Raw genomic sequence first — 23,497 nt, 5'->3', positions numbered from 1 at the left:
TGTTTCAGTTCAAAATCTGTCTTCAGTTTTTAGCTTAGCTAGAGAATGAGATGCTGAACATTACACCCCAATGTATAATACTGAAAAATAAACACCATAACTACCAAAAAGCACCTCTAGTACAGATAAATGGAAGACTTGCACCACCAAAGATGATGCCTTTAAAAATACTTATAAAAGATACGTTACATACTGCGATAAAAAAGAAAATATACAGACCTTTCCCCCCCTCAATTCCAAGAAGTCTTATCTAATAAATTAGAAGTATTCCAACACCCACACTCTTACAGTAATATAGTTATTCTCCAGTATCATCTAACATAGCTATATTCCCAGTGATAGCCATTCTTTCATCTCATGCAGGATATATAAAAAATATGAATGAGCATTCATCAAGCGTGCGCTTCCCAGACTGCTACTAATCCCAGTTTCAGTTTACTTGCACAGTAAAATTCAGTTTCAACCTTCCAAACTTCACACTTCATTCAGTTTCCTTCTTGATCTCAGTGATCTTTTCCATTCTACCCATACCTTCCTCTTCTAACTCCAGTCCATTTTCTTCAGTTCTTCTCTTCAAACAGAAGATCATAAGAATAGTATTTTAACACGAGAAAACATTAGTTTTATTATCCGGAATGTCTGAACCTGATTCAGACATCCAACACACAAAAAAATTCAGCCTAACAGTTTAAGTCCGGCTATTTTTTAATTTACTGAAAACATGAGCTTATAATTGGGAGTCTTAGGCAACCTCAATACCTAGTGGTGACACCAGCCATCTTCATAATGAACTGTTATAAGCAGCCTGTGATAAAACAATAAAATTGACAAAAAGCTGTGCCAAACTACTGAGTAGTTGTGCACCTTCTTCTGTTTTTCTTATAATGAAGCATAGCTCCTACCCCAGTAAAAATAAAATATCAGTTATGCAACTGGATAAGATACTATTATTCACAAACTGTCCTCTGCAATGTGATGGTTTGGGGTTTTTTTGTTGTTTTAATGTATTTTATTATTCAATTTGGTGAATACTTCTAATGTTCTTTACAACTTTTCTCGTAGCTTCTCCAACATGAAACCTTGTCTAACCCCACAATGTTTCTATTGTATATTTAGGTATTCTTAGATTATTTTAATATTTTTAAACTATTTTAATATTAAATCCACTCAAAATCCATGTAAATGTGCATCTACCTTTTCCACCTAAACTTGAGCTACAGGGCCTCATTAACATTTACAGATTGACTTTTTCCAAAAATGAGTCTTTTATTAATCTAGACACAATGTAAAATACAAAAAAATCTCAAAGTGCAAATTATCACGTATTTTTTATTCTGAACAATATTAAGGAAAAAATACTTTCTGTTTTTATTGTCAAATAAGTGGAATGACTGCATATACACATAGATTTGTAAGTACTACATAATAATCAGTTTTTTAAGGGAAACAGTTTTCATATGTCGTAACTGTCGCAAGAATTTAGCAACACAAAGAATACTTCCTTCATCAGAGCTATTGGGATGCAACATGTAAATGAGTGAATTCGTCTTAAATGGACAATGGAAAGTTGAAGTTCTGCCTCTTTACTCATGGACCTCAAACCTGTTATTTTCTTCCAGAAAATTTTTAGAATTAGTGGTGGAAGCAGTTGTCTGCATGGAAACTCCCAAGATACCGGGCAGCAGTGGCAACTGGTATTTCCTGGAGGGCAAGCTGGAGCAGAAAGGGAGGAGATGTTGGGAACCTGATGTGAGGCCAAGCTGAAAGGGGAGCAGGATGATGATTGCCGGGAGGTCGAAGTTCATCCAAACTCAAACCACCAGGGAAAGCTGACGAGCTTGGTTTGCAGCCAACCCCTGACAAACTGAACTGCGGAGGGCATTCTGTGAACATCATCATAAACCAGACTCCCTTTGACTCCCTGACACATATCTTCCTTGTCAAGGACTAATGAAGTAGCAGTAGGAGCGGGAGGAAACAGAAAAAGGATATAAATTGAGTGAAAACATAAAAAACCATAGATGCTGTTGACTGAAAGTCTTTTCAGGAGGCTTCACTGAGGAACTTGCAGGGAAACAGGTTATCTGTAGATTATCATTCAGACAGAGATGCTGTATTTCAAATTCTACAAGATAGTAGTTGATGTGCTGCCAACACTCTAACAAAGGACTCTCACAAAAATCTACTCATTTAACCCGTGATAAACTTCGTGTACCAGAAGCACAGCTCAAAGGAGCTACTTGGGAAGCCATTTGTAATTTAAAAACAAAACCAACCTCCTATAAACTGGGAGGGAGGTAACCACTTGGCATGCAAAATTACACTAAGTGCACTTTGCTGGAAAGATATTTACCTTGTTCCTGAGAAATACAAGGAGTACATTGATAGTACAAAACAGTGGTTCAGGCTGCACGATTTGAAGGGGGTGAGGTGGGGCATGGTGAAGCCTTGTCTGGTGTCTGGAGTATCCTCCCTGTGACTTTTAGAAAATACCTGACACCTACTGACTCCTGGTTCATTCCATTACCAAAAAAGAAAGAAAAAAAGCAAAGCAAAGAAAAAGTGGGTTGAATAGTGTTTTTATTAGCCTGAGGAATGCTTCAGTAGCATGCAGAAGGCAAGTCTCAAAATAAGGAAAACTGTGCTGGTGGCAAAATTTTTATAAAGTGTTCCTATGAACCTCGAGCTTTCTTCCAGCATTCCCCTGCATGGCTACCAGTCTGACAAATATTTCTGAATTCTGATGGTACAGGAAGCATATGAAGACTGAAATCTCACCATAGTAACACTAAAATAATGAAGCAGGGATAGTATTTTAATAACTCCCTAGCCATTTTTTTAGTTTTATAGGGTTTTCTTGCTCATTTTTTGGCAATATTCAAGTACATACCGTGACTGAAATGAAAAATAAGAACAGTATATATTTGTAATCACATTTATAAATCTTAAGGGAGGATCTATGACTTGTCAAGCTCTCAAAAAAAGCTTTACTTCTTACAGTTGAGGTCCTAGTTTAGCTTAGCCACTATACCTTTCGCATCTCAGCCAAAAGGCTGTGGTTTCAACTTTGCAATTAATGACTCCTACGAAGCACAAAGTTCAGACAAACATCCAGAAATTTGGCTACTTATCTGAACTCTTGGAGACTGTGACCAGATTCTCTTAGGAGATGTCAGGCTTTCTGCTTCCACTTTTAAATAAAATACAGCACATTTGAATTTTGATAGTATTTTCTTTTTTTCAGACTTGTTCCTGGCTACTACCTAATAATGTTGACAAAGAAAGTCCATATCTATATATTGCAGCATTGTGGGAAAGGCCGATTTCAGAAAAGGGCAAAGCTTCTATTGCTCTTATTTCCAAAGAAGTTTATCCCTCCCAAACCTAAATCCTGTCATAGCAGAATCTTAGCACAGAGGGGAGAGACTTACAGAATTCAACCCTTCCCACCTCCAGAACACACTGACTGCCAACTGTTGCTCTATCCAGTTATCATTGTGGGTATGTACATGCACACGAGGTCTGTGAATATAGGAAATCTCATTAGTCAAACCAGCCTTAGGACACCAAGTGAGAAACATCAACATTTTATCAAAGCACATCATTTAGAAATAAGTCTTGGATCTCTTATTGACTGAGTTGTAATAATAGCAGTGACTTCCTCTACAAATGGTGCTATACTGTGATTAGCAAAGTACTTTGAATTACTAAAAAATATGAGTAACGTTATTTGAAGTCAAATAATACATCATAAATACCTCAGCACAAATGCAACTCTCCAGCCTTTCAACACCACACCTATTGGATATTTTAGAAGTCAAATATGTACTGCAACGTTCCAGAATAGTTTTCATGTTTTTATTTTTCTAAGATCATGACTTTATTTAACCATTTTTTTGCTGTTTAAACCACATGGTGGTAATCTATAGTTTTAGAAAGGTACCAAAAAAAAAAAAAAAAAAAAGCATGTGACCAAAAGACTCAGTGCGCACATATTTATGTGTTTGAAATAGGCGTGAGCAGTTCCATAGTATTCTGTAGTTGTAAATACAAAGAAAATAGCGCTGGTGGATTTGAAATCCACCTGCATTATGTTTGTGTCTTTTATTGAGCAATTTTAAAAGTAATAGCAAAAGATAGAGACATTATACTTTTCCAAGAACAGTATTAGCTGCAAAAGCAACTTTCTTTGCCTGTTTTTTTCATTTTTGGATCAAAAATGCATTTTTATTGAACCTCTGTGTAGAAAAGAACACTGCTGCCTATTTCCTCAATAAAAATAGGAGCTAGTATTTGAGCTGTCAAATTCGCATTCTTGGAATATCCTGAACTAGAAATTTAAACCAAGTCGGGAATGGAAAGTAATCATAGATTAATAATGCTGAAAGATTTTCTAGTACACTGATTTTAGTGATTCTAGTACACTGAAATGCAAGTTTTCTTTTTTTTCATGTTCTCCTACTTTGTATGCGTAAAAGAAAAGAAATATCATGTTTCAAGAAGTATTCAGTATATTACACATAAACACCTCACTGGAAAGTTTATTCAGGTTCTAAAACCATGAATTAACATTGGCCATAATCTCAATATTTTCACACTTACTTTACTAATGCTAATTCGGAATAAACTATAACAAGGAAAATAATTTATCTTTAGCTTTATCTAACCCGAAGAAGTTCAAATGTGTGATGTGGAAAATAGCTAATGTGCATCCAACAGGTCAAGCATTGAGGGATAGAATGACAGCTTTCTACAGGGTGTTTCAAAAAGATTGACCCGATTTCAAAGCAGTATATTTCATGATGGCAACATGTTACAATTACACAAAACTTTACAAATGGTTTAATGAGTTACCAAGTATTAGTAACCTTTCCATAAATGTTCTATGTTCCCTCCGCCTGCTGTACGGATAACATGGAGGTGATAGTTGAATTTGTCCCAAACACATCTCAAAGTGTCTTCTTCCACTGAGGTCACCGCTACCGTGATTCTGTTTTTGAGGTCACCCAGACTAGTCACTAATGGTGGCACAAAAACACAGCCTTTGATGTACCCCCCCCAAGAAAAAGTCAAATTGCGTCCATCTTTTTGAAACACCATGTATTTTACTTGTCTACTTACCATATTTCAGGCAAAATAACAAATTAACGTCTTCAGAATTGCTACATAAGCCTACACACTCTTCAGCAGAAATGTTTGCTTAGGCCTGATCTTGTGAATATTCATGAATTCAAAGAGGTCTTCGTATTACTGAAAGTTACCCAAGAGCTTATTTGCTTCATTAGACAAAGCTGAAATGACCTCCTTAATGCCACAAAATACATGGAATAATCTATTGACTAATCTATGGCCAAATACCTAATTAATAAATGTTTTGAAAGGATATTCCAAGAAAACAACACAGAAAGAAGGCTTTTAAAAATAAAATTAAATAGCGTAAAATTAATAAAATTTAATTTAATAAAATTAAAAGGCACTGACAGATTTTTAAAATTTCTTCATAAAATGTCATCATCGCCCGAGATCTGCGTGCCAAGTTATGATCATAACTGAACTTCTCTGGGTGAGTTATTAACTTCTGGAAGTAGTATAAGTGCTGACATGACTTCCACAATAGAAGTACAAATGTACTAAACTTACATCACATAAACCATTAACCAGATGCTTCAACAAGTAGTATATTACCATTTATATCCTAATGATTAGTAGGATTTAGCTGTCAATACAGCAGTAAAGCATATTTTAGAAGTATAAGTTAGTAATTTTTGAGGGAAATCAATATCATGGATACCAGCTATAATCCTCCTCTTTAATGGAATAGCTTTGAAATAAATCAGAATGGTTTGCTGAAAGGCAGCTGTCTTTGCTCTTCCATTAAACTAAGGATTTATCATACTAAATAGCTTCTATTTTTACTAAGTTGCAATATGGGTGCAAATTCAGCTGGGGCTTCTGCCTGAAAGGTGTTGAACACAGCTAGTGCTCATTGAAGTCTCCGAGAGTTAAGGAATGCTCAGCATATGATAAGAATACTTAGCACCTTCCAGAATGGAGGTCTGGAGGATGGAAGAAGTCCTCAAATCTCCACTCAAAAAAAGGACTTTTGGCAAGAATTTTCAGAAATTATGTTGTCATATAAAGGAAAACCTATTAGTGACTTAAAAGGAAAATTAGCCTCCCGAAGGCCAGATTTTCAGAACTGTTAAGGCATTCACCAAAGGTAGACTGATAGGATTTCCAGAAGCACCTATTTCACACTGCAATCAGTAAACATTAGATCATCATTCTGAACTCTGTGCTGTATTTCTAGGTTCAAAATGACTTTGAAATACCACTTTCCAAAACATAAACACTTCTATATGACAAAGGTTCTCTTGGAAATGTCACTATAACACATTTTATAAAACATTTTTAATTTTCTAATACAGTCAGTTCAATCAACTCTGCATTTTACTGCTATTTTGCAAGCAAGGATGCCAGAATTTTTTAAAGAATTAATAAACCCTATCCACATGTCTTTAAGGGAAACAAAGACTCTTCTCCACTCTTTTAAAAGTACAGAGATGAAACACCCTAGCCTAAGGTACCCTCTCTCTCTTTCATTAAAAAAAATAAAATCAAGCACGCACATTAGAGATTTATTTTAAGTTCTGATACTGATTTTTGTATTAAAAATGGTGCAACGGACCATAGAAGGAAAAATAAAAGGGTCCTGCACAAATTTATGTTTTTATGTGCAGTTAGAAAGCATCTATAAGGATGGAAGAATATGACTTCTGCATGCGTAGAGATACTTCTATACTATGCTGACTTCATAACTAAGACTCTTTTTCACTTAATTCAATTCGATTAGATTGTGGTACTGATTATGATCATATCCACAAATCGGCATTTTAACTGAGTTTCCATGGAAACACTATATGCTCGCATTTTCGTTTTAGACAAGGCTGCGTCTGTTTAACAAGTTTTCAGAGGACAACATGTTTTGTTTAAGTTACATTAACTGGAGCCATTATTTCCTAATTACATTACCAGAAGAAACATTTACAGCAGTACTTTTACCATGGGAAACCCTCCATTGTTCAGCCCATCTTAATCTCTGAAAACCAGGAAACACCAGCATTGCCATTGCTTAAAATGTGTTAACTGGTCTTATATCTATAAAATAATCTCGTCTTTTAAATGACAACATTGGTCTTGTTTTACAATCTTCATATACAAGGACATTATCCCACAGCATCTGGATTCCTGTGCAACTTCCATCAGAGAACACCTGTCTGTGAAGACAGGGTGGTCCAGTGGCTAAAGCACTGAACTGGAGCTGGAAGGCTTAGCGTCCATTCCTTGCTCTGCTGTTTACATGTTGTGTGACCATGAGCAAATCACCTTACTTTTCTGTGCTCCATTTCCCCATTTGTGCAATGGAAGGCAAGAGATTTCACATTCTGTGAAAAGTTATTTAAATTTTACTTTTAAAAACAATAACAGTTTTCTTACAATCATACGTAATAGATTAGGGTGCAATTCAGAAGCAGGCATGCCAACTTGCATGAAGCAAGCTTGGGTGACCTTTAAAACTGCAAGACAGAATAGAAACCTTTTATCCAGAAGCAAATGTCACTCTTCCAAAAACACTGGACCTACTGCTTTATAATAAGTTAGAAAATAAGAATCTTTTGAAAGCACATCCTCATCAATTTTTAGTCTACAACTACAGATAACAGAAATAGCCTGTAGCAATCTTTTTTATCTCCCAAATAGTGTACTTTATAAAATCACATCGTGGGTGTATACTAACTCTAATAGAAGGTGATCACAAATAAAAGAGGGTGCTTTCCTAATTGTGGTTCCAGAGAAAAGCTTGAAAGTCTGAATGATCAAAGTCTGAAAAAAAGAGACAACACAACAAATACTTTTTTTTTCAGTGCAGTATGACTCTAAGTTCCAATTTTACACCTTTGCTCACAACTCTGGTAGAAATAAAGGAAGTCCACGCATAAATTCTGTCCTTCTAAAGGCTAACATTGCCTACTCGAGTCTTGTCTCTTACCTTCAGTGGAGAAGTAGCATTTTGATTAAAAGACTTATTCTTATCCACCACAATTATTTTTTCATCCTAATTTACTCTAATAAACAATCTTAGAGATACTATACGAATACCAATAAAAATTAAATGACTACCCTCTTTCAGAAAGTTTTTTGTCACCGGTGGTTTTGTTTGTTTGGTTTTTATTTTTTGCTTGGTTGGTTGGTTAGTTTTTTTCTTCACATTTAGCCTCTCAAGAACACTAGAAACCTAGGTCTGACAGGTGTCATCATCTGTCCAAAAAAGGTCCAAAAAGTTTTATATCTTTGAGCGATCAGTTTTGTTCACCATTTAATATTATTCTTATTCAGAAAAACAGAAGGGTCGTGCCATACTCACACTTGGAGGTCAAATGCTATGTTGATGAAAGGGTACAAATTATACTTCATCTTATCTCTGCTGAATTCAATGGAAGATTTATTTAGGAATACTTACAGCTGCAAGACGTCTTGCAGAAGTACTGTGAAACTACAATGAAGTGGATTGGAGATAAACAGGTTTTTGACTATTGTAGTGTAAATCCACGCTATACCATGATGCAACTGAAATGGTGTTCTGCGTGACTGATTTCAGCCGAGTTCTGTTCAGATGAATTCTTACAGAGAATTGAGCATTATGCAACTCCGTCAGATAGACTGGTGCCTACTTCTTTCTCAAAACCGTTTTCACATTTTCAATTTAAGAAAGTCTGCAGGACAGATCTTCTAAAATAGGTATCCCTTAACTCCAAAGTTAAGAATGCAACATGTAAAAGTATGACCAGCTAATGGCATATAGTAGACAGTGTTTAGTTTCCACAGAAAAGCCTGTATTACAGCTCCTTTCAGTTGCATGAAATACAAATATTCACTTAAGTGCCTATGTTTGGAAAATGACATCTCCAAATCATCACGAACTACAAATTACAGAGAGAGCTCTCCACTCTTTCTTCTTCCTAAAGGATTTATAGAAAGGAAACTTGTAGCAGTAACTAAGGAAAACCTATTTGAGATCTTACTGACACTAAAAAACACAGGTACGGAAATGATTGGTTTCATCAAACTAGGCATATGATGCATACCTTCACCTTCTAAAAGAAGTTAGCCTACTTCTCTCAACGAGTACTTTAAGAAACAGAGAACCCAGTAGTACTGTTCTTTGAACTCATCTATTCTAACTCTGCCGAAACACAGAGATGCAGAGAGAATGGACACTAAGCAACGTACTGTCATTTTGAAAAGGGAAAAGGGTGAAAAGTCTCAGTCAAAACATGAGTAGCCAAGGTCAGCCCTGCCATTATGTTCCAAAATAACATACAGCAGAAGGGAATGAAAGCAAATAAAGAAGTTCAAAATATACCCATTTTGACAAAACCAGCTATAGCTACGTGGACAGAGGAAGCTCAACTTCTGAGATCATGCCCTAAATTAAATAGTACTAAACCAGAAATGCCTTTGGATAAAAAGGGATTCTATTATATGATAATATGTATTACCTGTATACTTTAGCATCACTCAGTGGTGATGAAGCAAAAGTCAGATATAAACATTGAAGACAAAAAGATGTAGTCAACATTTAAATGTTGCCTGAACTTTAGGGGTAATAATCTACTTTTATACAGTATTTTGTCTTTATACTTGCCCACAGACATTCCAACTGCTGTTATAAATTTGCTATCCTCTCAACTAATGCATGTGCTTGACCCAGAAAGCTCATCCTTCAGCATCTTAGGGGACAGTAAGACAGAAAGCACAGTTAAAAGCTTGCAGATAACTTTGGTTAGTACAAACAAAAACTAGGCACGGCTCAGTATTATGAGTAGCAGGACTTCATCATTTATGCCAATCTTAAAATGTTTTTCTTCTTACTTAGCAAACAGCATGTCAGGCATTTGATATGTTGTATTAAATGTCAGTAAACAATTTTCCTTTTTACTAAGTCAAGGCAAATATTATACACTGCAGATACTTTGTAAATTGCAATCACGATTAAAAAATATTATATTAATAAGAAAAGAAATCATAGAATTAGGACCTTTTGTGATTCTCAGCATGAAAAATATCAATAGGAAATGAAACCAGACATATAGAACATATAGGCAAAACAGACAAGATAATCATGAACAGGTAAAAAAGAGTGTAGTGGAAACAGGATGTTCCTTAAAGATTTCAATCTTTAGTGCCCTTTCTTTAGTTGCCATTAGGTTATCCCAGTCAAGTTGCTTCATTACTGCAGGTATAAACTACAGACCTATATAAGCGGGGGTTTATTAAAGCTTCCTTTTATATTCCATAGCTATAAGTTTGGGGTCAGTGTTTGATAGGGGTTTTTTTTTTGGTGTTTTGTTTGTTTGTTTTTAATTCTTTATTTAAATGCCTTTTGTTTTACTCCTGCATAAATTTCCTCCCAGGGTATCTGAAAACCTTAATCATCATCCCAATATTTCTCTCCCACATTACACTTTTAGAATCAAGTTCCATGACTTTTAAGAGTTATGCTTACGTCAGAGGGATCAAGAGGTTTAAATTTCAGTACCTATTAAAGGAATTTAATTATCCAACCAGTTCCATTTGGATACACTGTTACTGTTCTTAGCTAATCTATACCAGATTTTCCAGTATTGTAATTATCATCAATAAAATGCCCTCTGAAAGGGTTTTTTCTTTTTCTTTTTTTTGTCTTTTAAAGATAAAAGACCTCTCAGTGGCCTATTTTACAAATACTGAACAGAAACATCATTATCCTTTATACCAGCTAAGTTTCCCAAGAATTTATCATGTCTGAAAACACCACAACTAACTAAACTTGAGTGACGAGAAGTTTATCTATATACCTGGCTTACTCCGTTACTTCATTTAAAACATTCTGTGGAGAAAAGACTATTTTAAAAACACACTTGGTGTTTAAAACCTGCCTACAGTTTAAAAATCGGAGAGGAGAAAAATGAAGGGATAACAGCATGCCATGTGATCTCTAGGATGTTGTCGTATACAGAGGACTGCTGGTCTCTGCTGCTGTAGGAATTAAGGTGGTAGAGATGACACAGAAATCCAGAGATAACAAAGACACAAGAAAAGCAGTAAACTGTGTACTGCCTTGTAAAACTAATCTGCTATTGAAATGAAGAACTTCCTCAGCAAGTGTAGGTATCAGGCTCATTCTTGTTCACTGGAGTCATACTGAAAAAGTTTACAATATCCTTACTCCCACTTGTCAAATGGTCCCATAAGCAATGAACAGTGATATTCCAGTTGCTATTCATCTGTCATGTTCAAGGGCCTGCTAGTTACACAACTGCTACACACCAGTATTGAAGAGGGCTACAGTCTGGTATCATGCATGTTGTAATGTTGGTAGATGGGTACATCATGCTTTACCTGCTGCAAGACAATTAAGATTCTTTCAGGAGTTACAGGATTAAACCTTTTCTCTTGTAAAGAAACTCCATCAAAGGGGAATACTCCATCAAAGCTTGACTCCAAAGCACATTGGTCCTGATCCAATAGAATACTTCAGTATATGCTGACATTTAAATCCACAAAAATTACATATTTAGTGTTTATCAGCTGCATAACTTTAATGTCAGGATATTTAGTACCTTGCTTAAATTAATGAAAAAAAAATCCATGGCTATTTCCAAAGTGTTGGAAGAATTATAGAAGTTTAATTATTTGATATTTTACTGCAGCAAATGTCACCCCTGCTTCTGCAAGTTCTAGTGTTCAAGTGACTACTGTGTAGATACCAGTGCAAAAAGAGTCCTTTTGAGCCTGTAAACACCGGAATTCCCAAATTTAATACTGAATTTTACTTAACTATTACGATTTGCCTTAAAAGCACAACAGGAATTAATGAAGTACAAGTTCTATTTTGTAGCACAAGTGGTGAGCAGCAGTTTAAGAAAGGGTAACATCACTGCACTTTATAATCTTTCTTCATATACTGAAACATTTCAAAACCTTTTTACAGGAAGTTCTTCAAGAAAAATCCTTCAAGTTCTTACAACAACCAGCCTACTAAATCCATCATCCAGAACACACAGGAAATTTATACTTTGTTCTTAAGTTCGAGTCTGGGGTGACCTATGAACACAAATGGAAATTCTTAGTAAATTTAGAACTAAGAAAACAAAAACACTAAGCAAAAGCTCAGAAAAGACCTTTGTCTTCCACGTATATGCTGTCTAGAACAATAGTGAGTGATCTAATTTTAACATACTTAAGAGCAGACAAAAAGCATCCAAAATGTCGAGATAAAACAAAATGTACACCTGTCCCTATTTTTAAATGTATTTTTCTGGCTCCTGTTTTTATTCCATTCATTTCTGTTAGCATTAATATATTTTTATATTTACAATAATGACAAAATGATTTCATTAATTAACTCTAATCATTTTGGAGATACATTTTATCTATGGAGGGTCAGCATGTACAAAAGGTGGTTGTCATTAGTCAGGAAATGATTGAAAATTGAATCTGCTGACACATAATCTGCCCCTTGCTGCAACTTCATCTAACTTGCAATTAAGGTAAAGAAGCCCAGCATCTCTATTCATTGTGCTTCTCCTCATTCTGAAGGTCTTGCATTCCTTCTAATAAATTTTCTACCTACTGAAGCATACTGTACGGCTAGTGTTTGAGTATTTTGCAAGTAATCCCATCTCGACTTCATATATATCTGCTCATTTAGTTATGGGAAAAGGACTACAAGCCAAACCAACTCCTAACGACATTATGTTAGAGTTATAACGCAACAACAAATTTCTGGCTGACTTACCTACTGTTTTGAAAGCCTTGCATCACTTTAGTGGAGCAAAACAATGAAAAAAACTACAAAGGACTGACTCAGACAGTGGTCTGCGAATGAATAGATTTCTGACCTGAAGTGAGAAGATGCTTAGTCGGGCAGCCCCAATGGTGCCACCTGAGCGTCCAGCACACACCTCACCCGTATGCAGCTGGCTGCAACTAGCAGGCTCTACGTCTCTCCCAGCTACCCCTTCCTCCAGTGTAACTTTCCACCTGTAATGCAGCGTGTTCCAGTTCATCTAGTCCACTATTACATCTCACACACTGGCCTCTTCTAGAGGTGTCAGAGGGAGGTGTAAAAATGCCCATAAATAATAATTATGGAAAAAAAAGCAGCTTACAGGGAAAGGTTTTTCTCCATAACTTGTGTCATTAGTGGCTGATTAAAGGCCTTAAGAGTGAAAGTTTATATCCTTTCTAAATTATTTTTTGCCCCCTGAAGTAACTATGGCTCCAGATTATACATGAATCTTACAAATCTTTTGGCCTAAGGATAACTTCCAACAATGTGTTTCATAGATTAATTATGTATTGTATAAACAAGTACCAGATGTATCTAAGGCAAAACAAGCCACTGAAAAGAATAAAACTGGGCTCTCTCCCTTGAGGTCAGAGATCCAAAATACAACATCACAACTTCTACTCATTTCATCATTTCTAGTGTTACAAAATATTGTTTCTCACCTTAAAGGGATATCACCAAACAATTCATAACAACTGCCAAGGACAGACCTAAACAACTTTTTAGACATCATGGTGTCTCCATATGTTTTGTGATAACAAAGATTCTGTGTTATTATTAATCTCTAGCTGGTACGGCTCTCACCTTACCCTACACCTAAGGAATAAGATGTCTGAAGAAATCCACGCACTGACCTCTTCTGGAAAATATGGCCAACTTTTTAAGGTATAGATCTAAGGTATAGATAATTTGGTCTGATCCACTGGCTTACACTTCTCTTGTGAAAGGTAGGCAGAAGTAGGATCCAGGGCCACCTTCTAATTTTTATCAACATTTGAAAACCTAGTATCCTGCCAGGCCAAAGTTGAGAGGGTTCTGAGCTTTTAGAATACAAGGACTGACTTTGTAGAAAGAAAAGCATGAGGGATTCAAGGGTTTCTTATGTCCTGTCATCTTTATTTGCACTGCATTCTGACTCATAGCTGGGAAAGGACAAGATCTTTCTCCATGATGCAGTACTGTAACAACAGAGGTATGGACAGTTTCACTAAAAAATGCGAATTATTTTTTGTCCTGAACCAAAATGAGGCGGCCTGCATTGCCCAGAGTTGCATTTAGGGTCTTCAGCAGGAGCTTAGCTGTTTTTAACAATCTGGAGACCCACGTTAGTAAGGAGGAAAAGCATCCTATTGCCCTGTAAGTGTCACAGTTTTAATACCTTCCCATGCTTCAAAAGCATAAGGCAAATAAATCTAATAAAGACAATGTATAGGAATTGTCTGCTGTGGTCTTAGGAACATTTTTTTATATAATTATGTCTGCTTGGATTTTATATACAGTGAAGAGGAATCTGAATGCTGTAGCCTCTAAATATTTGAAATATTTAAACTGTTTCCGGTCTGCTAGAATTTAATTAACATAATGTTCGGTAAAAGAGATGATTCTTACACATACGAGGCCTTTAAAGCTAATGGTAATAACTGCTGCAACAAAGCGTTTGCTGGCAAAGGAAACATTGAACTGCACCCACCAGCCAACAGGGACAGGGTATTAGTGCATTGGGCTGCCTTGCTATTTGCAATGGGAAACGTATCTCGTTACAACAAGGCACAAGTTAAATTAAGCAGTCACAATAACACAGTTGCTGCACCACATCAGACAACTGAAAGGAATCCTGCTGGTTGTTCAAAAGGCCAGAAGTAGAGTAGATTTCATGGTTATTCTGTTTCTGGCAAATCTCTACCTGTGTCACAACTATAATTTTCACCACATCAGACTTCTGTGTCATAACCAAAGTATTATTACTGATAAATGGGAATAGGACATGGATTACAGGTTAGAGAAACTTCTGTTTACAAATTATGTGCATTTGGAGTTCTCAATCTAAGGAAAAAATAGCCACATCTACGCGAACAGCAAATCAACAGATTTAATCATATGTTTCCAAATCTGAACTCTGCATGAAGATTTTTTAAAAGTAATAGCTTCTTACACCACAATTCAGAGCACATAAAACAACATTTGCATTATTGTTGGAACTGAACCTCCCACAGTGCTTAACTTACAGTGACCTGGTTCTATGAACAGCTCTTTAATATGGTGTGTGCTGAAAATAATACAATTATAGTAGCAAAGACTTACCTAAAATTAGAGAGGCAGTTAAAAGACATTCTTTAAGCCCTTCGTTAGATGACACTAACTGCTGTGGGAGCTTGTAAGCCCACCTGGTCAGCAAACGTTAGTTAAGAAGGAAAAACAACTTAAAAAAGAAATCCTTTGAATTCATCAGTTAAAATAAAATTTTAGACAACAAAGAGAATTTAAAAGTGTGAAAAACTCTTATCATACCAGAAAACAATAACATAACAGCTAGTACTTCCTGCAATATGATCAAAAGTCATGAATAGGGCTATCATTGGCACAAGGGATGAGTTCTTGCAAGGACAGAGGGATGTCATCTCAAGCAACAAGTACCTCAGGTAAATTTGTTCTTCAAAAAAGCAGAGTATCTGCAGCTAGCAAGGCTACAACTTTTAAGGATGATGATATTTTATAGTATCCCTTTTTACATTTAGTTCTGTTTTCATTAAAATGATTCACTGGTATTACTTAAGATAGGTCTGCTTATGTGTTTGTATGTGCGTGCACATACACGGGTCGGGAAAGGACATAGCAAATAAATGTATTGTACAACAAAGGTTAGAGAAGCTTTTGTTTTAACCTGACATTTATTTAAAGTACATTACAGTGGATCTTTAAGCTTATCTCCCTTTGCCGTTGTAAAACTGAGTTACTTAGTATGACTATAGTACCAGGTAATCTACATTTACAGTACTCCTCTACAATAAGTTGCAGGCTTTCATCCTGTATCAGGATGATGTGTCATTCATCAAAAGTGTCAAGGACAGTATGGTCTGCCATTCATAGAAACAATCCTAGAATCCTCAAGATTAACAGTCATGTTTACTTTACAGAATGTCAGTTCTTCTGCATTCTCCTTCACTGCTCAGCAGCATTCGCTATTCCTTTGGGTATCTCGACCAGTGTCAGAAACAATTCAGCAAAGCATACAACAACAACAGTTACAGTTCTCTCTAGTGGATGAGGGTGGCAGAGATCTAAACACGGACTTTCAGTAACCAAAAGGTAACTATAGAGAAGATGGGCTATCTTTCCTCACAAGGATGCATGGTGACAGGACAAGAGGTGAGGGACACAAGTTGCTTCAACGAAAACTTTGTCTGGATGTAAGACAAAATTAGTGATGCTAAGAACAGTAACACACTGGAGGAGGTTGCCCAGAGAAATGATGGAATCTCCCTTGCTGGAAATATCCAAGTCTCAGCTTGACAGGATCCTGGATAACCTCTTGTAATCAACAGCAGGTTGGACCTGATTAACTCATTTTTCTATGACTGCTTCCATAGCATTGCATATAGCATATAAATTTTGACCTAGAAAGTGAACTTTGTGTGATTTTTTCAAAAGCACCTAAAAGCAGTATTTGAACTGAAGAAAGCTATGATATATATAAGAATAGGTCTGATAGCTTTTGATTGCACAGCTTCCCTCTTCATAGGACAGGTATCAGATGGAGTGATCCTATGGCCTTAACTGTATTATATACTCATTCCTTTAAACACCTTTGAGTTCCTTCATAGTCACAAGTCATTAATCCTTTTATTGTTGTACATGGTACAGCATGAATGAGTTATACTGAAGAAGTAACAAAGAGAGAAGTCAAGGCACCATAAAAACACATAAAGTACAATTTTAATATAGTCTACCATTTCTTTCCAGTATCTTTGAAAATAAATAAATCTGTTCAGTATTCTTGGTGACCACACAAATATGTATGCCATTTTTATGGAAGGAGCCACCAGTCCTGTGTTCCCATGGAAGAAAATCCTGTCAGCGCAACTAATGGATGTCAGATGGATTAGCTCAGAAGAGCAAACGAGTGCACTGTCAAAACCATATCATCAACCCACAGCCTATTCGTACTGATATTATACACTCCACTGCCTCCCATCACAGCCCAGGACAATCACAATTCATGTTCAGAGTCATCTGATCTTGCAAAAATTGACACAGCATAGCTAATAATCCACTAGAATTCAGAAACTCTACTGGATTTTAAAAGGCAGCTTTATTTTTGTGCCTTGCATTTGAGGCAGATTAAATAAATCAGAAAGGGTCATTATTTGTATATTACGGCTGTCCAGTTAGAGTTGACAGACACTCTGCATGGCCTGTCGACTGATTAAGAGGCAGAGTAAGTCTCCGAGAGTCCTAAATGGATGGGGGAGGTGGAGGGGAAAATTGTCATAAAGTAAAAAATCAAAGGCTGATGGAAATAGTTGCACTTCTACACAAGCAACAGATACCATCTAAAACCAACCAAACAAAAGCAAAACCACCAGAAAACACAGGAAGAAAACTGGATGAGCACATTGCAGATTAGAAGTGGAAATCAGACCAAAGTGTTTGTTACTGTTCTACATCAGAAAACTGGACTGAATCTTCTGCAAGGTGAAGAACAAACAACACACAATGAAAGGTGAGATATTTAAGCATTCAGATTAATAAGGATTTTTTTCTGTTCTCTAAGCATTTCCTTGCCAAGCAGAATTTATTTTAACTCTACATGGGAAGCTGTGTCTCAGTTTCTGAAGCCAACTGTTGCAGAAAAATGTAAGGAAATGAAAATATTGCTTACCTTGCTTGCAAGAATGCTCAATTCTTTCAAGCGAATTCTACAACATAGATTTTAGTTTGCAGAAGTTTATGTATAAATTTAATATAAATACAATTTCGCTTTCAAGTGAAAATTAATGAGTAGTTTGTGACAAACTGTAGTGTCAAAATAAAACCTTCATAAAACCTTCATTGGTCATATTCAATCTTATAACACTGTTATTCCTCTAATATGGTATTCCCTGTTACTAAGTAATGTTTGATCTTGTAAGCCAATATGCAGTATGTCCTTTCATTTCCAAAGGTTTCAAGCAGTAACTAACTAAAACGTTTTTCATTTTGAAATAGTAAAAATTATTTGAGGCATCTCAAAAACAATGTAACAAAAGGATTTCTCATTCTGACTGTCTTTCGTCAATGGAAATCTAATTATTCAACATGATCTGTTTTTTTCATTGCATGCAGTGCATACGAACATAGTTTTAAGTGACACCTTGTTTTCAAAGATCATTAGCAAGAGATGAATGGTAAAAACTGTTTGGTTGGGGGTTTTTTGTTGTTGTTTTTGTTTGTTTGTTTGTTTTTTCCAGTTAAAACTGACCTGAACATCAGGGAATAGAAGATAATTATAAATATTAAATATTACTAAGTACTCCTGTCAACTCATTTTTCCTTTTATCAGCTTCTTGACAAATGTTTGCTGATTGTGTAGAAACTTGTATCTATGGGAAGTACAGCTGGCATTCAGATAAGGGAATTAAAGCAATAAGTATAAACATCGATATTTTAAAGAACAAACTTAGAGAATCTGGATTGCTGAAAAAGTGCTGTTAACTGTTTATACAGCAATGTCTTTGACGCTTGTTTTTCTTTTGTTGGCATATTAACTTTATTCTTTCTGGCAGTACAATTAGTAAAAACACAGAAAAATAAAAGTTGTACTTGCAATTCTTCTGACACAAGATGCCTCAAAGTTGTTACAACCACAGAAAGAGAAACATTCCAATTTAGTATTTTTAGGAACTCTGTCACATTCCCTTCAAAAACATCAGTGCTCTGCTGATAGCAAATCCTCCTGAAAACCATTTGTACTTAAGATAAAGCCATGGGAAGTACTTCATTTTAAGACCACGGAAGCACTAACTTCATTCTGCATGATAAAAGTACTTCAATACTATCTGTGATTTACTGATGCATTATAAAATAAATGAACTCTCTTTACGCTACCTATGTTAATGCTTATTAATAAGCTGTATATCCTTTGGCCACATTAATGATCTGTATATTGCCAAAAGACTAACATTCTAAACTAATTTTAAATCTATTTTCACTTGTGATACAGGTAACAGGCTTTTGGGTTTGAGTGTCATCTTGTTAATATATGCAGCTCATGGATGTCCTGACAAATGCCTATGCCATACAGCTTCAAAGACTGCAGACTGCAAGAACAGAGGCTTTACTGAAATTCCTGCCCGTTTACCCCCTGAAATTCAGATACTACAGTTGCAGAATAACCGTATTTGGAGAATCAACCAAAACGCATTCACTGGAACACCACTGCTCAAAATCTTAGACTTGTCTAATAATTCTCTCTCAAGTTTGGCACCGGGTGCTTTCCAAAAATTACGGTATCTACAGGTTCTAAACCTAACCAGAAATTTGATTCATTATATAGAAAACAAGACTTTCAGTTTCCTCCCACACCTAAAAGAACTGGACTTGTCATCCAACAGCATAATACGTTTGCCTGAGACTTTTGGAAACAGCACAGGGAATATAACATTGCTGTCTGTGAAGCATAACAAACTTCAGAAAATGGAAAGAGTTCTGCTGGAGTCACTTCCAAACTTGAAAGTGGTTCTTTTCAAAGATAATCCCTGGCAATGTAATTGTAATGTCTTTGGCCTGAAACTGTGGCTGGAGAGCTTTTTGTACAGAGGTAAGGAATTCTTCTCATTACATACAATGCACACGAGAACACTTAAACAGCATCTGCCGCATCTTCACTATTACAGCTTAACAATTTACCACACACCTTAGATCATCCCCTCAAATAAGCACACTAAAATACATTCTTATGCATAGGTCAGAAAACAGATGCTTTCATAAATACAGGTGGCAAACTAGAATCACAGAGGAACTTTATATTAGCACAAAGAGAAAGAAAGTAAACACACACAATCACATAGTATGCGCAGAAACAATCTGGAAATGTACGTGTGTGGTGTGTGTATGTATATATATCCATATCTATATATAACAAATATATATAAACTTGCTTTAATTCTACCAATACATTTTTGCTAGAAACTAACCTACTGTTTAAAAGCTTTTAACCTGATGCATGAGAGTAAACATCAAGACAGATATCAATATGACTTTAACTTGAGAACTCGGGATTCTAATTCCTCTAAAAATTATCTGTAGTAGCTCTTCAATATTGTAAGAATACTTTACCTAAAAATGTGTATCACACCTTGAACAAGTTTATTCTTGTCTAGTATTGCTTCCTAATTTGTTGTTATCCAGAAGAGGTACTAAATTCACCGATAATTTCCTGACAGAAATGTGTAATGCCATCAAATGCGGAAAACTGAATTTTATAAGTAAAAGTAGCCTCATATTTTGGTCACATCTGCTTTTAAATAGGTTCATCAGTTATGCTGTAGAAAAGATAACATGATTTAATTCTAAAGGAATTAAGTATTAAATCAATTATGTTTTTTCTCCCAGGAGGCATGTTCAGACTCTGAGAATTCAAAACAGCAGGGCAATTCGCTTTTCTCTAAATCAGGTTTGGATGCTTGCATGTGATCAAACTACTGATCACCTGTCCGTATACGGAAATCACCCAGAGTATGTTGCAACACAGTGTATGTGAAGATGATCCATGTTGCCTGTGATGGAATGGAATGCCATTATCAGGCATCGGAGCTCTACAGGCCAGCTGGAAAACTGTACTGGCTATGCAGGGACACAATTAGTACGGGAATAGTTTCTGGGTGAGGTAAAGCCATTGCCAGAAGCAACCTTTTAGAAAAGAAAAAAGGCTACATAGTTAAAATCTTAGTATTTTGGATTGGTAAAATATTACACTATCCCAGGGCTTTAGCTGTATTATGCTGGAACCATTCCCTACAACAAATTTCAGCAGGGTTTCTGACTTCTCTGTGCAGAAGAATGTAATGATCCAAGATAAACATATCAGATTATAATAATTACTTTGCCAGCAGCATAAGTATTGTAGTTTATTTCAAAACCCAATGTTGTTTAGATATTCAGTGATGCCCTTTCATCTTCCCAAACATTGCATAGATTACCTAAATTAAGTGATATGGAACTTACACAATCATTTTAGCAACGAGTTTTAAAGGAAGCCCAAATACTATGTTCTCTTCTACATTTATGTTCCCTGAAATTACCCGTGTGAATCACATGAAGAAAAATTAGTTACACTGCACATTAATATTTCCTATTACTTCTATTGTATACTTAAGATAAAACAGCACTGTGGCTCTACAGATACTTCTTGCAAGTCCTAACAAAACATGGCTAGAGATGGAACTTTGTCTGAATTTTAAAGTATTGACTGTTGTGTCCAATATAACTGTAAAAGATTTCAGCATTTTTAGCTGAATCCAGCTCAGGCATTTGACATTTGGTGCATAGTCATAAATAATTACAGAGAATTCTTCAGTTCAGGTGGGACCTCAGTCTTCTATTCCAAGAACATATATTTTACTTAAAACCATAGAAGGATCACAGTTGCAGGATTTGGAGTTGTAGCTATATCTGCATTCAAGCTAAGGCATTGGAGGTGTCTGGAACCATGCTTTGGGTTTGGCTATTAAAGACCAAAAGACAAGCTGCTGTGCTCATATCTGGCTTGGAACGTCATCAGTATTTGTGGAGTAGTCTCCAGATGTCAGTTTGGGTCCATTTGTATTCTCTGCTTTCTCAGATAAAGTCTTTCCAGGATGAAAACTTCTACGCTTGGCTTTAGCTGAAAGGCGGATTATTTTGGGTAGAGGAAGAAAATTCAGCTGATTTGATTAGTTATTTTTTTTAAAATATGTAAACATTGGTTTTGGCCTTGTTGACTCCTTGACAGACTACACCCCTAAAGCCATGGTGTATGGACTAATTAGAAATCTGAAGGCTACACTCGCTGTGTGTTCCTCTATGCACTGAGGAACAACCGTGTGATTTACCAAGACTGAGGCTTCCTACTTCATTTCCTGTTATACTAAAAACATCCTTGGGGAGGGAGCAGAAACTGGCTCTAAGCAATCATTAAATTTACCATATGAGCAGGGTAACAGACTGATTAATCTTAGCTCCTTTAGATCTCTGTATATTGTCTTACCATGAACCTTGCCTCAAAACATTGCTCTTTGCATCTTTACAGTTAGCATAACATGTCAGAAGAATGAGTATTTCATGGCATATTTCAATCAAGTGGGAAATCTTTACTAAAAGTATATTGTTTCCATTTCTCTTTATAAAAAGAAGTAATAGTATCAATTTGAATCAAATGAATTTGCTGTTAATAGTACCTCTTTGTTTTCATCTATGACTTACTCTTACTTTTAAGCCACTGCTGTTTTTTTACTTTTTCATCCATAAAAGCCTAGATAACTTAATTCCTGATGAATTGCTACTTGCAAATACTCTCTTATATGAGTGTTAAAGTGTAACAATCTCACCATTGAGCTAATTGGAAAAAGGTCTTAAAGATATAGTTATAAATTTTTAAAAGTATAAAGTCAAATCTGATGATACACTTACTACAGTTCTGTGGTAATTTTATATGAAGATAATTCAGAAGCCACCAAATCTTAAGACCATAAAACTGTTTGGTGCTTTTTTTGGTGTTTTTGTTTTGGTTTGGTTTGTTTTTCAGGAGGAATAAGCGATGGCATTATCTGCTCGGCACCAGGGATTCGGAAGGGAAGGGACCTCCTCAAAGTTCCCTATGAGCTCTTTGGGGCATGTCCTCTTACAACAGCCCACGTCCATCTGGCCAGTATTCACCACCACAGCTTTGAGCACAGAAGTTCTCCGAAGCATGCTCATCATCACCACGAGCACGGGGACAGCAGCCGCCCAAGCTGTGAACCCAAACCAAAGCCAAGGCCTGTTAGCTTGCGTCATGCAATTGCCACTGTAGTCATAACTGGAGTTGTCTGTGGAATTGTGTGTCTAATGATGCTGGCAGCTGCTGTTTATGGCTGTGCCTATGCTGCAATTACTGCGAAATACCACAAAGAACATTTGGCCCCCGTCAGACAGCATGGGAGTCCTGAGCAAAAAGAGCCATTTGATAGTTCCTTGGCTTGAGTTACTTTTGTCTTCGGTTTCTCGCAAATAAAGCCCTCACTTCTGTTAAAAAGCCTGGAATCTAAATAGGATTTATTTTATAGTAATTACTGCTTTTTTTTCTTGCTTTTTCACACTGTCTTTTAAAATGTAAATATATATGCCTTGGAATATACATCTAGACTTTATTTAGAAGGTTGTAAGCTTATTTATATTTTGTGTGTGTATATTCTGAAGCCACTACTTGAGGTTGAGTGTTTGAGATAAAGAAATCTTGATGCACTTTAACAGATTATATTCTCCATTACTAGCTTTTGATGTAATATTAGTACAACATATCGGTTATGGTGCAGCTACAGTCAGCAGCCAACATGAGTGAGCTTTCTGCACAGAAAAATACAAAGTATCTACCAATGACTGACTATA

General features: G+C 36.0%; 2 protein-coding genes across 2 annotated transcripts in view; one reads left to right on the top strand and one right to left on the bottom strand.

Annotated features, from left to right (window-relative positions):
- CACNA2D3 (calcium voltage-gated channel auxiliary subunit alpha2delta 3) overlaps positions 1-23,497 on the bottom strand; it is a 437,844-nt gene that overhangs the window by 50,403 nt on the left and 363,944 nt on the right. The window lies entirely within an intron of this gene.
- On the top strand, positions 17,303-23,092 carry LRTM1 (leucine rich repeats and transmembrane domains 1). The gene is made up of 3 exons (XM_065642846.1): positions 17,303-17,330; positions 19,095-19,691; positions 22,656-23,092. Exons 1-3 carry the CDS (start codon positions 17,303-17,305, stop codon positions 23,090-23,092), a joined length of 1,062 nt encoding a protein of 353 aa, XP_065498918.1.

The sequence above is a fragment of the Caloenas nicobarica genome, chromosome 11, assembly GCF_036013445.1.
Source record: "Caloenas nicobarica isolate bCalNic1 chromosome 11, bCalNic1.hap1, whole genome shotgun sequence".
Lineage (NCBI taxonomy): Eukaryota > Metazoa > Chordata > Aves > Columbiformes > Columbidae > Caloenas > Caloenas nicobarica.
The sequence above is the reverse complement of the archived record's forward strand: the minus strand, read 5'-3'. Positions and strand labels throughout refer to the sequence as shown.

Coding starts and splice junctions, on each gene's coding strand:
- LRTM1 (XM_065642846.1), top strand. CDS start 17,303: ATGGCCTGTCGACTGATTAAGAGGCAGA. Junction 17,331..19,094: donor TCGACTGATTAAGAGGCAGA/GTAAGTCTCCGA, acceptor CTTGTGATACAG/GTAACAGGCTTTTGGGTTTG. Junction 19,692..22,655: donor GGAGAGCTTTTTGTACAGAG/GTAAGGAATTCT, acceptor TTTGTTTTTCAG/GAGGAATAAGCGATGGCATT.